The 17,613-nt window shown below is 32.1% G+C and overlaps 1 protein-coding gene across 1 annotated transcript; it reads left to right on the top strand.

Moving 5' to 3' along the window:
* The first annotated feature begins 11,234 nt into the window (after positions 1 to 11,234).
* LOC111286516 (transcription factor MYB114-like) lies at positions 11,235 to 12,631 on the top strand. The gene is made up of 3 exons (XM_022876524.2): positions 11,235 to 11,597; positions 11,692 to 11,821; positions 11,898 to 12,631. Exons 1-3 carry the CDS (start codon positions 11,456 to 11,458, stop codon positions 12,223 to 12,225), a joined length of 600 nt encoding a protein of 199 aa, XP_022732259.1. The 5' UTR covers positions 11,235 to 11,455; the 3' UTR covers positions 12,226 to 12,631.
* Positions 12,632 to 17,613: the final 4,982 nt, after the last annotated feature.

Below are 17,613 nucleotides of genomic sequence, written 5' to 3'. Positions count from 1 at the left end.
GAGGCTTTTGAAGCATACTAAATATTCATTTTTATTAAAAAATGATCTCACACATTTCACCTGGACAAAATAATTTATATATTATTTATTTTTATGCTTGAGAAATAATTAGTATATATTTTTATTAATTTATGGTTGAAGATTTAATAAGTCAACAGAAGCATCTGTCAGCGTTAATAGTCAATGAATTTTATATAGTTGTGATTAAGGGTATAATCTAATCGAGTGGAATTGATATAATAAGGAGTTTGAGTTTAATTTCTTATTCATGGCTTAATATTTGGTTTGAACTCGATCGAATTTTATTTTCTTAACTCGAGCTTGATTCATGATCGAATTCGAACTACTCAAACTCACTCAATTAAATTTAAAAATATGTAAAAATAAATTCGATTCTTATACTCGATGAGAATTCGATTATTTGTGCTCGAGTTCGAGATATTTTATTAATTAAAATAATAAAAAAAAATTAAATATAAAAGCTCGATTAGACTCGCGAACTATTCGAGCTGAATATAAGAATACTCGAACTCGACTCGATCGATGAGTCGAGCTACTCGAGTTCGAGCTCGACTAGATAATAATCGAACCGAATTTAAGTTTTATTCGAATCGAAACCAAATAGTTTGCGAGTACTAATGTATCATTTACACTTTTAATTCTGACAACCACAAAAATTAAAATTAAAAAATGATTTAATTAAAATGAGTGTCAAGTATATTTTATGAATCAAAATTTAATTTAATTGATTCGTATAATTATTTTTTAAAATTTAATATTTAACAAATTTATAATTTAAAATTTAATATCTCTATATTTTTATGCTTAAATTATAATTTTTTTTTGTAAAAAAAAGTACATTCCTTTTTTTAATTATTAAATTATGATATTTTTCATAAAAAAAATTGTTGATTGAACATTGAAGTGAAAATATCAAAAATATGAAACTCATTGAAGAACTTTAGATTAGATTTAGTTTAGTCAAATAATTTTTTTAATAATTGGCAAATTCAACGCCCTTGTTTAGGGAGTTGGCTCGTGAAGCACTCTTTAGTTTGGAAATTAACTTTTCTCAAAATTGATGGATGATCAGTTACTAGGAAAACTTAGTTAATCAATTTTTATTATTTTTATAAAGGGTAGGGTGGCGTGGTAGAGAGTTGTAGTCAAATGAATTTATTATGGCCCTGCAAAATATTTTTCTTTATTTTTAATTGAAAGCCGGCTTCAAAATCTATCTCCTGAATTTTTTATTTTAAGCCGGCTACAAATATCAACCTTAGTTCTTAAATTATACTACAATATTAAAAAGTGACCGGTAAGCATAACGGAAGAGTTCCTTGGCTATGCCATATTATATATATTTTTTATTATATGCTAATTAATAAAGATAATGTTAAGTATTGTAAAAAAAAATTGTAACTACTAATTACTATATTATTTTTATTAGATAAAAATATTTTTATAATAAATTAACTAATTTTTATATGTATTTATATATGTCCGTATCAAAGTTGTATGATCTATAAGTTCGATTGTCAAATATTGAATTTTTAATTATAATTATTAATAATTAAAATTTAATAATCTATTATAATCAAACTTATTAATAATAAATATTTTGGCGTTAGACAATTCAAGCATGGATTTCATTTTTCTAGCTAACTAGCTAGTTCTCTCTCAATTGAAGATATTCCTACGGATGGGGAGTAGGCAAAATCTTAGAATCCAAACAGCCCAAGGCACAGCATTCACCACGCACGTAGTGTTTCTCTCTTTAATGATGATGGAAACAACCAAGTTTCATCAACTTGTAATATTTGTATGGATGCTACTATTTTGTAAGATAAGTAAAAAGGCAGAGAGATATGAGAATCCGAGGCATGCCATCACTCCTTAAAAGCACAAAACAAATATCCCAAAATTCCAAGATTTGGATAGCTTTTTCCAACTACAATCCAAAACCCTAATTAATTGAAATTTAATTTTTGCTTAAAGCTTAAACCATTATCTTTTCCTTACATGTTAATTTAATTAACTTAATTGGTGGGAAGAGTTAAAGCTTTCCTTTTCTTTTAATTTAAGAGTTCTTTTGGTATTAGATTTTCTTTTTCTTTTAAAAAAGATCTTAATCAAATATAAATGAACAAATTATAAATGTTGAGATTTAAATTTTAAATTTATTTAATATTATCTTTTAAAAATAATTATATAAATTAATTAAATTAAACTTTAAATTCGATATAAAGTTGTTTTTCCTATACTAGCTAGTTATATTTATATTTCCTTTAGGTTGAAGATAAAAGGCATTTTAGTCCCAAATAAGATTTAGTCATTGCTTTGTCATTTCAGATGGCATAATTTTGTAATCAAGTATTTGGCAACTAGGGAGAAGGATGACAAATTTTGCCTCCATTACTTGTTTGCTTTGTCTTTAATGGCTTATACTAATTTTTCCCTTATAAAGAAAGGGGGGCATAATGGTCCGTACAAAAAAGTCTATGCTGTCATTTTGGCATGCCTATAATAATTCAGTTCATTTTTTTTTTTTTTTTTGGGTGGTGGTGATTGGGACCATTGCACAAAATGGGAAATACCCTTTGTTTTTTAGACCAAAATTATTAAGTTTGGTTCTTTAATTTGGTTGGTTCACATTAATTTAACTAACCTATCTCTACTTTATATATCTAGAGTATGTTGTACTATACTTTTCAATCTCACAACATTAAAAATGTGCAACATACGTAATTTTCTTCTTTCCTACATGTTGTCCTAACTTACTTTCCACACAATTTAAATACATTTAATTTTGCGTATCAATCACACAATTTGTTTTTCCTTTTTTTGGTCTTCATTGTAATATACACGTAATGTCCTCTTTGTCGAGGTTACAAATTTTAAGATGTCTATAATTTACTTTCATATGTCAATTAGTTTCTAATGTACTATATATATATTTATGAAATTATTAAGATTTGGTTGATTATCATTAGAGTTAAGAGTTTAATGTATAAGTTTGATATCAAGTTTTGTACATAAAAAATCTTTGGTCTAATGTTATAAAGTATAAAAGATCTTTTTCTTTGCATTAATTTCTCATCTCTCAAAAAATATTTCTTAAGTAGTATACCAAAGGTTAAATTATTCATTTTGTCATACTGACTATACAGGAAAATTAGGCTTGTTAAGGTCCCCTTTGTTCCATTGTTCTTTTGGATATATATGTTAACAAGTATTACCATTGTGCTATATAAATTCAATCTTTTTATTTTTTTTTTTGGTAATACATAAATTAAATTTATATATCTTAATTAATTCAGTAAAACACTTATAATTACATTATTTATATTTTGATATTTGGAATTATTTGAAATTCAATTTGATTATTAAAATGAAAAGTTTAAGACTTTATCAATAGATTCTACGATTGTTATATTATTTTATAAATATAGGTTTAAGTCACAAAATCTAAGATAGTTAATTTTCGTATGCCAATTTTTTTATTACCAAACTATATTTGGCGTGAGAAAATAAGAAGGCTTTTACTCAAATTTATAAATAATTTATCATTTCGCAAATTTAAAAGAAAATTCCTAAAGGTTAATTTAGGCCCAAAACTATTTCTTTCTTTCTTTTTTATTTTTGGAAAATAGATTGTTTAAATAAAATAAAATAAATATTAAATCTAGTAATTATCACCCTATTTAATGGAGTGGTACATATATTTTGATTAATAATCCAAAGGCATTTAGTTGTTCTCAAAGTTGTATTGAGTGATTGTCGTCATTAATGATGCTTTTGTAAACCCTAAATCCAACATAAACACCAACTCAGTTACTTGTGTAAATAACAATTTAAGTCACTCTCAATGGTAGCCATTTACTACAACAATACTTACCTTTTGAAACTCTCTTTGCGTTTTATATTTGGGAAAAGCAAACTTGCTAGCTTTACACTTTCACAACTTTTCATTCAATGTGAGTAGTGACCATCTACATCCGAAACAGGAAACAGTCACAGAACAAACCAATTATTAAATTCAAAGGTAATGTTAACTCTTGATTTGCTTTCGGAGCCCACCAACTCCCTTTGCCTGATTGATTTTTCTTGGGTTAATCTTTGCAATGGATTTTGTATGATTTCAATTTGACAGTGTCACTTGCATTCCAACAGCCTATTTTGCCTTGCCTTGCCCTATCTTCCACATATATATTATTAACTACGTCTACTGATTGAGACTTGTTCAAGGGCGGCACTTTTTTATTTGCTTGTTATCATGCTTTGTGTAGGACCAAAATTCCTTTATTTTGATGTGGACTTGCTCAAACAAGGGTAATAAATTACATTAAGTGCCTGACTTATCTGCAACTTGCCTGTTCATATCATCAGATTATTACAAGAAACTATGTTTTTTTTTTTTTTAATAACAATTGGGTTAATGGGGATTTTGTTCTATCCTTCTGCACTTAATTTAATCGAAATATTGGTCAAATCAATTTTGGATTTGAGGGTCTGAACGTAGCCTACTATATACATATGTAATTGTTGTTCAATGAACATAGTTATTACTTCATTAAGCATTGACAAAATTGGTTGTTGATTTTTGTTGTAATTAGTTTTGAAGATCTTCTCTCGTGTGTAATCTGATATCCTGATGCAATGGAAGATTAAGCATGATGCCATGCAAATCGATCCGAAAACGAGATGATTTTATACTTATCCCAGAAGAAAAGGCGTACTCAAGTTCTATTAGTCCCGTATGATTTTGTTGAAGGCATTCGGCATCTTATTATAATTAATTAGAATTGAAAAAAAAAAAAAAAAGGTTATTTTAGATTATTTAGGTACATGTTTTTGGAACATTCATTTGTTTCAACTTTCAAAGATATTCTAACGTGCGTAATCTGATATTCTGATTCAAAGATTAGGCCACATGAATCAGTTTGAAAACGAGATGATTTCATGGTCATCTAAAAGAAGAGAGAGGAACTCAAGTATTACTATCTCAATTCTCAAATAAGTTTATGATTGTGTGATGCAAATTGGAGTTGGGTCGACACGCCTAAATAATTTTAAATCTGTTGATTTTTGAGCATATTTGCTGATAGATTTCGTGGGATATCAATCTTGTAGGGTTGTTTGTTAAGATATCATCATCTTTTCGAAGTTAGATAATCGACATCATAGTTAAGGTTGAATAGCCGCAACGAATCTTTCAGTTGAATATTGGAGCTCAGAATCTTGTCATGACATCAGTTTTGTTTTTCTTTTTTCTTGATGAGAACAAACAGAAAAAAGTCGGCAAGGCAAAGACACAATTTGCTTTCCTGAACAAAAGTGTTTTCTTGTAATAACATAAACAAGATATCTTTTGCTAACTACTTGGGGTTGGAAAAACCAATTTCACTTGTATTATCCCTATATCTATTATCAAATATCCAACAATTATGGGTTAGATCTTATAAGCCTATCAGCTTTAGCAAGCGTTCAAAGGCAACTGCTGAGAAGGAAAAAAAATAAAAGTAAACAGGGGAGATTTAACAATCCTGTCTTGACATGATTTGATGCTAAGATAAGCTACTGTTTAATAATTTCAAATTCTTCTGCATCATGTATAGTAGGTAAGGCTTAATGATCTTGAGTCATTTATGCAGATTTGTTTTCCATGGATGTTAATTGAACCTTGGAATTTCATTCCAAAATTCATGCCGGTTTTGACCGAAACAAAAGGTTGCTTGGAAAGAATGTGCATCCTTGCTGTAGCGAGTGCTCAATAACCATGAAATTTGTAATATTGAAATTGGGGTACTGCTATAAGACTTTGTGATTTTTATTGGAAACCAAATCTGATAGCTTCATGTCTGATTGCCTCAAGTCATTGGTGTGGTTTAGACTTTTATTTGAAAATCTAACTTAGTTGCAACTTACAATACGTTATCTTGGTGGTTGATCAAAAACCTAACTAATGTCCCAAAATATGAACATTGACAATTTGGCATAGGCCAGTTTCATTATTACTGATTGCATCTCTTTGCCCCATGATTTCTTGTTAGTCAAGTGAAGTACACACATCACCATAGGCCTTCGCTGCAGAGTCAGTCATAACCAAGACGCAAGGGCAAACGCTTCCTCTCAACAAGTGTCCATAAAGAATTACAAATTGAGCTTCATTGTGTTGTAGATTATGCTTTTGCCTTCAGATAATGCTGAAGAACAGTGATGGACTTTTGCTTTTATGATGCCTGCATTGACTGGATGGAGTAGAATCCAATTATCAAACAGTATGCAACGTCATTATTTTCCATGTTTACTTAATTAGGTCTATGCACAATTGATTTCACATGTGTTTGAGCTATTAATTGGGATGTATTCTTCCCTGATTGCATGGATTCCAGACTAAAGAGTAGCAGATTTGCCTTTTCCTTCAAGTTGATTTCATTGTTATGATGATATGATTCAAACTGATAAGATGAGGGTCTATCTGATGTGATTCTGTCTTCCAATAGTGTCACAACAACACTTTATTTGATTCCATATTGCCTGCATTGTTTGAATGGAAGTAATATATCTTACCTGAAATTCTATTTGCCAATCACCAGAAACTTAATATTGCAAATAACAAATAAGATTGCAGAAACCTTGATGCTGTTGTCTTGGAGGAACTAGACAATGTAGGATAGGTTGAAATCTATGCCACATAATAGAAATTTGATTCTCTTCTTTTTTGGTCAATATTCAGCTTATATCCAAGTTTATGTTTTAGAGTTGTCTGTTAGGCAGATTATTCTGACAAAATATTCCCCATATTTGATGAATTGCTGAGAATGAATTCAATTTTATCTAGACAAGAAATAAATATTTTGATTATCAACTTCACTTTATTTTCGATCTGGTTCATCTTTAAGCAAACATTCTATTCCATTTCCTTAGAATTCAAAACATAGGAGAAAAAGTAGATCCTTCTTAAATGGATTGGCATTGAACAATCAACAGAAAAAAGAACATGCTTCGATAACAGCAACCCATCTAATCAGGTTCCATATGCTAAAGATAGCAGTTATTAAAAACTTTAATGCTAATTGTTATACTAATACAACAAATTTACCTTTTGATGACAGTATCTTAAAGTGTTGTTTCCCTTTAAAATTAGTCTCAAATAGAGCAGTCCAACTCCACATATCATTATGAATTGAAATTCTTCATTTGAGATGGCTGAGCAACAGTTGTGCAATTTTGCTAGCATTGTTCAAATGGGTAATCTTTGATTTAAGTCTGGAAATACGTAAGATTTTGTCCTATGCCTTGTACATAATTTTTTTCAAAAAAAAAAAGGAAGAAAATTCCACTATCTCGCCTAGGTCCCATTGACATATATGGCCAATCAAAACAGTATTTCATCACAATGATTTATAATTTGAACTTTCCACTAGCATTATTCAGTCTTTGGAACAATAGCTATGATGGCTCATCTTCAGTTTATGGCCTGCTTTATTCGCTGCACTTCATGAAAAAAGCATATTCCCAGAAATGGAATGACTTTTTTGATTTGATACAACCCATCATCTTCTCCTTGCTATCAAGTCATAGAAGAGTAATCTCCAACATTGCCAACATGTTGAACCTGCAAAATTTCAAGCATTTCCACCAATGAGATCTTAAACGTATAGTCAAACTCAAGTTTTCCATGAATCCTAACCGTCTGATCTCTGATTTTAGTATATAGTATAACCTTCAACTTGTATGCTTTTTTGTCCTGTTCAATGATAATTCTTGAATTTGATAAGCATGAATTTTCAAAGGGCATTTGCTGTAGTTTTGAGATTGAGCTGGCTCTGTCTGGTGAATTTATCTGTGAAAAATAAAATCAATACTTTGTCCGGTGAATTTTTGTGTCTTAGAGTTGTCAATCTGACAGCATTGAATATTTTAAAGCAGAGTGAGTAGTGGGAGAGAATCTGACAGCATTGAATATTTTACGAAGCGACTGAATTTAGCATCATTCTTCGCTCCATTTCTTCTGTTGTTTAGATGAAAAATTTGTACATAGAAATCTGGTTTTAAAGCTTATTGTTGTAACAATACAAATTCCCTATCCCAAGGTATAAAATTAAAGTTGGTAACCCAACAATCCAACATCAGTGAATATGAATCTCATATCTCTAGCAAGTAACAACCCACCATCATTAGAATTAAATCCATGATCTATCTGGCAATTTGTTGTTAATTCTAAATATTCGTCAACCAAAATATATTTGCTCATGATGGAAATTTTTATCAACAAAATAGATTTTCTTGCTCCTTAAAGACATTGAAAGCAGCAAAAATGCACTGGTACTATATTCTTTTCCAGTTTGGTGCATAGAATTCGACTAGTCAGCTGTGTTTTTATTTATTTATTTCTTGGGTGTGATTAAAACTTCAGGGTAAGACAGGTGGTAAATGACGACATTTCCACTCAATTTTGTGAATTGTATCTGCTTCTCTCTTCAGCTATGCAAAAGAATATCCAGCGTCAGTGGACAGCGACGTGAAACGAATGGGGTTAGGTTACGAATTCCCTTCTCGAGAACATACCTGAACGGCCTATTGCTAAGAATTCATAAATGACAAAAAAAGATATGCCTTTGCAAGGTAGATTTTGGCATTGATAGCATCAACTTGGAGGAGAATTTTTGGCCTATTCTTTCTCCTAATACCCAGCGAAACACATACATATTATATGAGTATCGATGAATTAAGGACAAAAAGCAAGAAAATTAAAATTGGGAAGAGAAAATATTGTTTGTTTCATCAAAGACAAAGTGTGAGGTGATGGGTGATTTTGGAGGTTGTTTCCTTGTTATGAAGAGTACTAATTTTTGGGGTTGAAATTTGAATATATATGGTTGCAATTTTCGAAGAACAGACGGATTTTTCATGAACCTAACACATTCAGAAAGAATAGTGTTGTAATTAGTAGTACTTTATTTTTGTTTCATAGGGAAGTTCTACCAAACAAACAAACAAACTTAAACCCTGATTTTGAAGCTTACATAAAAAAGGATGTAGTGATTATCGATTAGATCTTTGTCTTTGAATGGTGGTTTTGGTTATAATGGAGTTAGATATCCCACATGTCTGCCTAGCTAGTTAACAGAATTTAGCAACCCAAGTTGGCATAATTGCCTTAAGTAGAAAAGCTTCTTTAAACTATTATGCTGAATAAAACTGGGTGTAATTTATAGGATCCAGTATTCTACAAATGATTAAGAATTAGTTCCCAAACTACAAGTTAGATAGTTTTCATGATGAATCTAACTAAACCCACATTTTTTTTGGGAAGAAGCCGGCTGTTACCCTAATTATTGACTAATTTATTAATCGCATGAACCCCATTCATTACATACCAAGTAATGATGGCATGGATGTGGGAGATTCATCTCTTTGCTTTTTTCTTTTTTTTTTTTTAATTTTCAAATTAAAAGTTACATATTATATTCTAATAATTAAAAGTACACGACTTCAAATGATCATAGAAATGTTAATTACTATCATTGCCTCACATGGTGATCAGCAGCAAAAGATTAAATTCAAAGTGTTCAACTAATTAAGCAAAAGATTAAACGAGTTATAAATTCAATGTGTTCAAGAAAAAAATTGGGCATATGAAAAGCTTACTACATAACCTTTTCATCTAATGGAAACTCTGTTGGTTGATTGTTTATGGAAGAGGAAGAACAACCCGTTCTCTGTTAGACATTGAACTGTTGAATATGGCAGCAATAATACTTTTATTAAGAAAAGCCGAGACAATTTAGGAGTCAAATTTAGTCATTAATTCCAGGGTAAAGACGCACAGTGAACTGATTACTTACGAAAGAGCCAGATTTTTATTTATTTTTGTAGTGCAAAGCTAAAAAATGAATGAAAAATGATCTCAAGTTGGGGATTGGGTTAATAGTTGGTTCATCTCCTCATGGGATGGTTGATCTGTGTATAGGGTTAGCAGCAGATTTTTACCTCTGAGATGGATTGATATATAGTTGAATGCTCGATTTGAATATGTTTAGGCTAGCTAGTGCGTTTGTCCTATGTATTGGCCTTGTTAGCTTCGTGGCTAGTGGGTTTTACTGGCTTTTGTCCAATATATTGTCCTTGTTAGCTTTGTATGTGCATACCCTGTTTTGATACAGGCCAGACTCTTCCAAGACATATGCATCCACTAAGATGCGATTCCTGAATTAAACTGCTAAAACCAGTATATTTATATTTATCTCTTAAGATTACTGCCCAGTTTAATTCCCCACCTAACCTAACTTTTTTTAGGGATTAACCCAATCTAAATCTTTTCGTACTCTCTCTTCTATCAGTATATACCATGCTTTAATTCGTAGAACTGAATAAATATCGAGGGACACTGTCCAGTAGACTAAATATGACAAAAATTCAATAAATCTTGGGAAACTGAACAGGAAAATTTATACTGCAATTAATGCATGTCCATATTTCTTAAATTCCATTTCGATTTGGAATTGAGCACCATCCTCAGGATTCTGAAAATGGGACCAGATCAAGGCCTAAAGGTTATAGTCCTGGCAGGTTTTAAGTGGGGGTTCCTGTAATATTCTGCCAAGCCAAAAGTAGAAGGGCCAGGGGGGTCGGCTGTGTATCCTGGCCTGTTGAAAGCAAAGATATGTTCTCTAGACGAGAGCACAGAATAAAATAGCATAATGAGGAGAAACAGAATTTTGGACACAGATGAAAAGGGATCACGTGCTTATAAGAGCAAAGGCATCATGCAATATTTCCCTGTCAGGATGAAGAAGAATTTTATAGGCCAATCACCACAATTATTTATGTTTTCTCACTTTTTTGAATGTACTTTAATATTCTCTCCATGACAGAGAGGCCATGTAAGATAATTATGGTTTTGACTGTTGCTTTGATCTCTAATTTGACTCTCTTGTTGTCCTCAATCTGCTTATTCTATGTTCCCATCATATCTCAAATTCCAGTTCTCTACTAAAATTATGAAACATAACATGCAAAAAGAATTTCTTGTGGCAGTTTCTGTTTATTTCTTGTTTAGTAGCATAATATTGTATAAATTAAAATACGGTATTTTATTTGATTAGAGAATAACAGCCATTGGATATGAGCAGTACTAATCTTGTGCATGAACATCAAATATCATAGATTATCTTTATTTAAAAATCATCAGCCAGATACCTTTGTAAAACTTTCAGGATCCAAATCCTAGCTCATATTTATAAATGGTTAGTTGGGGTTCATATTCTTTCCTAGGAAAGGTAGCTAGAGCTCATACAATATAGCACCTTCTGAACCATAAATATCTGTTGCCAACTTATCCTTGCAACTCCCTAGCACCCCTTTCTTTCTATTTCTCTGGTAATTAGTGGTGTTGATTTGGCCCATAGAATTCAGATTTGCTTGCAAACATAGGAAGTGAAACAAGATGCCAAGGGCTCCCATAAGCACAAAATGCACCAGGAAAGAAGCCAATAGAGGAGCTTGGACAGCTGAAGAAGACCAAAAGCTTGCTCAAGTAATTGAAATTCATGGTCCAAAGAGATGGAAATCAGTTGCAGAAAAAGCAGGTTCACCGAGAATATATGTTCACCTCATTATTACAGCCACATATCAAACGATCTTTTATCTTAAAATGGATTTATGGTTTCCATTTTGTTTCAGGTCTGAACAGATGTGGAAAGAGTTGCAGATTGAGATGGATGAATTATCTTAGGCCCAATATAAAGAGAGGCAACATATCAGACCAAGAAGAGGACTTGATACTAAGGCTTCATAAACTGCTTGGAAACAGGTAAGTTGGTCATACTTGTCTGGTTACTTGTGGAACAAAATTGATCAATGACTGAATCACATTAATTGCCATATAGGTGGTCTTTGATTGCTGGAAGACTACCAGGTCGAACTGATAATGAAATCAAGAACTATTGGAATTCTCATTTGAGCAAGAAAATAAAGCAAAATGAGAAGCAAAACAGAAGTTCAAGATTGCAAGAATCGGTGCTTGAAAATTCTAAGGTAAACCAGATGGACTCTGCACCGACGGGGAGTGAAGAAGGTTTTTCCAAGAGAGATGATGACTTCACATCTTGCGTCAATGGTGATACCTTTTTTGACTTTTATAACCAGGAGCCTCTTAACTTGGAGTGGATGAGTCAATTTTTTGAAATGGATGAGAGCTGGTTTAACTTTGTGTGATATCTAAATTTTGTCTTTCTCCATCAAGTTGGTTGTAGTTATGTTCTTCAGCTGCTTTACCCAAAGAGCCTTTGGTAATCCAAGGAAAATCCTCCAGTTTTCGTTCTCTGTCCTAATGCTGACTAAGGTTTTTCCTTGGATTAACAAGTGGGAATGTCATGATCTTTCCTTCTTTTCTTCCTTATTCAATTAGTATAATTCAGATTGTTCTATTCCAAGGGTAGCTACTCCCAACAACCAAAAGATAAATACTTAAATACGTATTTCCAAATTCCAAGTGAGAAAGAAAACTGTCAAAGTCTTGTTCATGGCAGACTTCGACCTTGGAACTGTCTAGAAGTGAGAGTCTGCCATTAAAAGGCGTTGTATAGATCAAACAGTGATCATTAAAGTTGGAAAAGTGTAAGTTGTGTTCTATTATTTCAGACATAAATTAAGGAGAAAAGGAATAAGACTGAGTGGGGGCTCACCCTAAAATGAATTTAATAATTATTCGAGATCATTATAGGCACTTTGATTACTCCATTAGAAATGATAATTGCAACACTTTTGCCATCTTTTTCCTTCTGCCTTTGGCCCTAGTATGCCATCTACATGCTCTCAAGGTATAGAATGGCGCCACAAGTCCATGGATTGTAGCCACTACGATCCAAAATAGACCAAAAACTAAACTACAAGGATAAGTTAATTGATAGAAACAATTCACAAGACGCTAGTAATGAAATTTCAGATTCTGCTGTCCTTTCTTTGCTGTTGAATGACTATCTAAAGGGCTCGGTCACGGGTTAACCCAAAGTGTGAACAGAAAGTGACAAAAAACCCATTCTTTTTATATGCATTAAAGACAAAGTATCTCAACAAAATGTTCAATGTTTCAGAAACTTGTGTGTTTATGATACAGAAAACTATGCTCGCTCTTACTAAATTACTCGAGTAAACACTCTCCCTTTGCCAGGAGTTGCAAGTTGCAACGTTGACCAAGCATATTTCATACCCTCAAAATATACTTACTAAACTATATATATGTATATATAATACCTATTTCATACTTATTAAACTATATACATATATATGTATATATATATAGACATATTTATATATAATAAACATTTCCTTGCCATAGAATAGAAGGAATTTAGCTTTGGTGTGATCACAGACCGGGCCAACATGTCTAGTTTTATTTTTTGAAACTAACACGTCTAATTTTATCATTTACTTTTAATAAACTAACATATTTAATTTCTTATTTATTATAATTTGGAGAATAAGAAATGCCTCTTTTCTTTTATACAAGAATGAAGATTGAGGACTGCATGAATCTATGTTAGTTAAAAATAATTTTTTATTTTTATTAATTCACATTTTATATGTTATTTACATGAACTCTAAAAGTAATTTACCCCTTTTTACAAACTTAATATATATTATAATAAAATGGCTTAACACTATAATGTTAATGTTCAATTTCAGTGGGGTCAAAGCTTTGAATTTCCAAAACGTTTGATATTTTCTTAACAATAATCCTATAAGAAATTTAGGAACTTGTGCAGCTGCCCCAACTGGCTCCTATGTAGATCCGTCCCTGGTGCAAAATAATGGGAGCACGATGTTGAGACTGAAGAATGATGAGTGATGACAGTACAAGGAGCATGAGTGTAAGAAGGCGAGCCAAAACCTGCAACTTAGGCTAAGTTTTTTGAGCGAAATGTTTGGTCATAACTCATAATTATGTATTGCAGAATTATAACTTAGAAACCTATCTTTTTGCCAATGCTTACAATATTAAGGTGGTTTATGTTTTCAATGCTGGGAATTCTCTTTCCACAGACTTCGCAGTATCTGCTCCTCTTGCCTTTTCTTTCCAATTTGGATGCACGGATAAGATGGTCAATGCCCATGCGTGCAAGTTGGCTGTGGTATCCTGTCCTGCAAAGCAGAACAATTTGCATTCCTCTTTGACATCTTAAGTGGTCACATAGCCAGATTTTTCTTAGCACTGCAATAGTAATCCTAGTAAATCATTGTTAAGAAGTTCTCCATTTTGTATGCCTTTCTCTTTCTTATGGATCATATTCCATAATGTTCTTTTGGTCCTGATGGTCTATACCACCTCTTTTTGTTCTTTCTTGATATAGGACCCAAACAGATTTAGAATTTTAGCAAATTCAGGAGCACAAATTTAATCAATAACAGTGGATATATGAATATATGAATCCTTTTAAGTCATTAGTCTCTATTTGGGCATATATACATGGATTGGTAACTGTAAGATTGATTCTAATCAAATGCACTAAACAACATGCCAGGGAAAACAGAGGAATTGAACTTAAATCCAGGAATGTTGATGGAATAAGAAAAGCTTCAAGCACTAAAACAGGCTTCCTCTTTCTGAAGTTCAAGTATATTCTTTTCTACTTCATAGCTGACTCTAAAAGCCGTTTGAGCAATACACAAGATCCTTTTGGACTCACCAACTTTGTCCATCTATCAACCAAGTTACAACAATTTATTGCAAATGTCGGTATCATTTCCCTTTTTACCAGCAACGATTCATTACTACATGTATTTCCATAGTTCTGTTAGATGGGCTTGGTTATATATAGTTCTTTCTGTCATGTGTGATGAAATTAGATTTGTATGATTCCATTATTTACTGAAAAAACAGATTGGCACTGTTTGAGTTTGGACTTTGGAGGAAGAGAGGACTAGAGGGGTAATTGGAAACAACACATAAAGCCATTAAAAGAATTAATGTTTTCCATAGCCATTGAGCATCCAAGTAGGAAGTGTGGTTAGCAAACAGGGTAAAGTAATTATCTTATTATTTGACAAGAAAGACCACTAGAGTGTTAGATTAGATTCCTAATTTCAGCTATCAGAGTTTAATTTCTTATAATCTCAAATACCAAAAGAAATTATTTGACAAGAAAGAAAATTATGTAGAATGGTGTTGTCCATTAAGTTTGATACTGTCAGTATATGAATGAAGGTTGTAAGAAAATCATCTATCTGATGTAGAGTTGAAGATCTGGTGCATGTGCAACAGCAGAAGTACCTTTAACTTCTGAAGATGAAAAGCTGGTGTTACCAGCCTTCTGCAAATGGCCCATTTCTCTCCTTCCAAGGTTGAGACTCCCAGCTGTAGAGGATCCACCAGAGGTTTTTCCACATGTGGCTTTACAGATGACCATTCTTCTTATCCGTTGATATCATTTTCATCAGCTCAGGGTCTGTTCTATTAGTCTTGGTCTTGTTTTCAACCAACTCAGACAGATTTTTCCTGTTTTAAGTCCTGAGAAAGAATAGCTTGAAATAATTACTTCACATAAAAAATGTCACTTTCATTTAATTATAACAATTAATCATACATTTTTCAATAAATCAGGTATGTGTTCAACATTACAGAAACCAAATGTCATGGGGTTATAAAACAGATAAGAACAAAATGACAATAACATCAACACTGCCAATTATCACCTGTACCATTTACAAGAACCAAACTATATTGAAAAATCTGTGACAAACATTTGATTTTAGTTTAATCTCTAAATTTATTCTAATCTCGACCCAAATCTTCAAAAACAAAATGCAAAGTTCATGCAGAATGCTTTATAACCATAGTTTTGCACCATTTGATAAATGAATGGTGCTAGACGTGGCACAATCTGGATCATCAAAGCCATGGGTTTGGACTTTGGACCAGGCTTCCTAGGAAAACTTCACCATCTTCTTCATGTAATTATGCAAAGTGCCTTTGACTCCTTGCCGCCTAAGTACTTCCCCAAGGCATTTTCCCATTTTTTCTACCCTATAGCTTGAATCAATTAAAACTCAAAGTAAGTGATCTGAACTCTCAAAATTTAAGGAATTCATAAGGCTAGTGTCTGCCCTTTTTGAATATGACATCCAATAATATCCAAAGCTCAAGTGGAAACTGTTTTATTCTAAACTCCCAAATGCAGTCCACCCATGAACAGATCCTAAGTGTTTTTATGTACTTGTGGATTAAGGCAGACCAACGGGGGTTTTGTCCCCATCTGTCTTAATTGCATTTAAAAGTGAATTATGTTGACTCCTTTTTTTTTTTTTTTTTTTGAGAAGGAATTGGAAAAACAAAACAGGAAAGTAAGCAAAATTGCCTAGTGCTAGCATTGCACCCACACAAGCAGATGGCCCTCACCACAGTCATCAGTCCCCTTCAAACTTTTAAAGTTCTCATTCTGGAAAGATAATGCTTTGAGAATCTAAAAAGTATCCAAAACAAAACAAAGTTATTGCAGTGAATCTGAACTGTAGCTACCTTATGTTAAGAAAAAGGTAAAGGAGCCTATATCTGAACTTAGATAACAACAACAACAAAGAATAATGGCAATCAGGGATGAAAAAAACAGGTATGAAAAAAGGGAGATGGTGCAATCGTTTTTTGGGTCGACTAGGATTTTCACTTTTTACCCCTTGTTATAGAGTTTGGGCCATTGGGGGCACTCATGGGTTTAAGCAGACGAACCCAGCAGGAATTGGAAGAAAGAAACAATTATTAGATTCACTTTTGACAAGAAAAAAAAAAAAAAACACTTATATACTCATTTTTGACAAATTTGTTATGTTTTTTTTTGGTATATTACTTATAAATGTAAACATTTCATCAAACAATTTCATTTGTACATCAAAAGTGAATAATCTAAAATGGCTCCACCAATTCTTACATGAAAAAACCAAAGAATCCAAGGGAACAAATGTATGAATAAATTAAAAGAATTTTCTACACCAAAATTCTTGGCAGTCTTTTCAACAAATTATGTCATTAGATCCAACTTATTCTTGAATCTCATGCTATCTCATGTTTTCCAATTACAAGTAAGCCAACGCATGCATGCACTTGGATTGTTCTTCAATGGATTGCTCTTTAACTTTCTTAATCCAGTGATTGCGTCCAATAATCACTCAATTGTAAGATTTATCCTAAAATGTCTACCGTTAGCCCTATCCTCCATACTAGAAGACAAGCAAAACCTTAACATGCATCTAACAAAATCAATCATATATATAGGATTCCCAAATCCCACCGACATGAGAAATTGAGGATGCTTGCATGGCTCTATCACAATCTGTTGTAGCGATTAATTTAAGAATATGAAATTGTTTGTCCCCTTGAAGGAAAAAGCTTCATATATAAGCTTCATATCATATATCTTTGGCAAACGAAGGAGGTTTGGGAATTGGCAAGTTGAGAGAGAGAATGACGGTGTAAGTAAGGATGATAGTTTAACTTGTATTTGATGGACTTGGATTTGATTCACTTTTTTAAATTTAATTTATTTTTAAAATTAAATTTTAAATTAAATTAAATCAAATAATTATAAAATAAAAGTGAAATCAAATTTTAAA

Source organism: Durio zibethinus, chromosome 6 (assembly GCF_047325235.1).
Source record: "Durio zibethinus cultivar Kanyao isolate XHJ-2024 chromosome 6, ASM4732523v1, whole genome shotgun sequence".
NCBI classification, from domain to species: domain Eukaryota; kingdom Viridiplantae; phylum Streptophyta; class Magnoliopsida; order Malvales; family Malvaceae; genus Durio; species Durio zibethinus.
The sequence above is the reverse complement of the archived record's forward strand: the minus strand, read 5'-3'. Positions and strand labels throughout refer to the sequence as shown.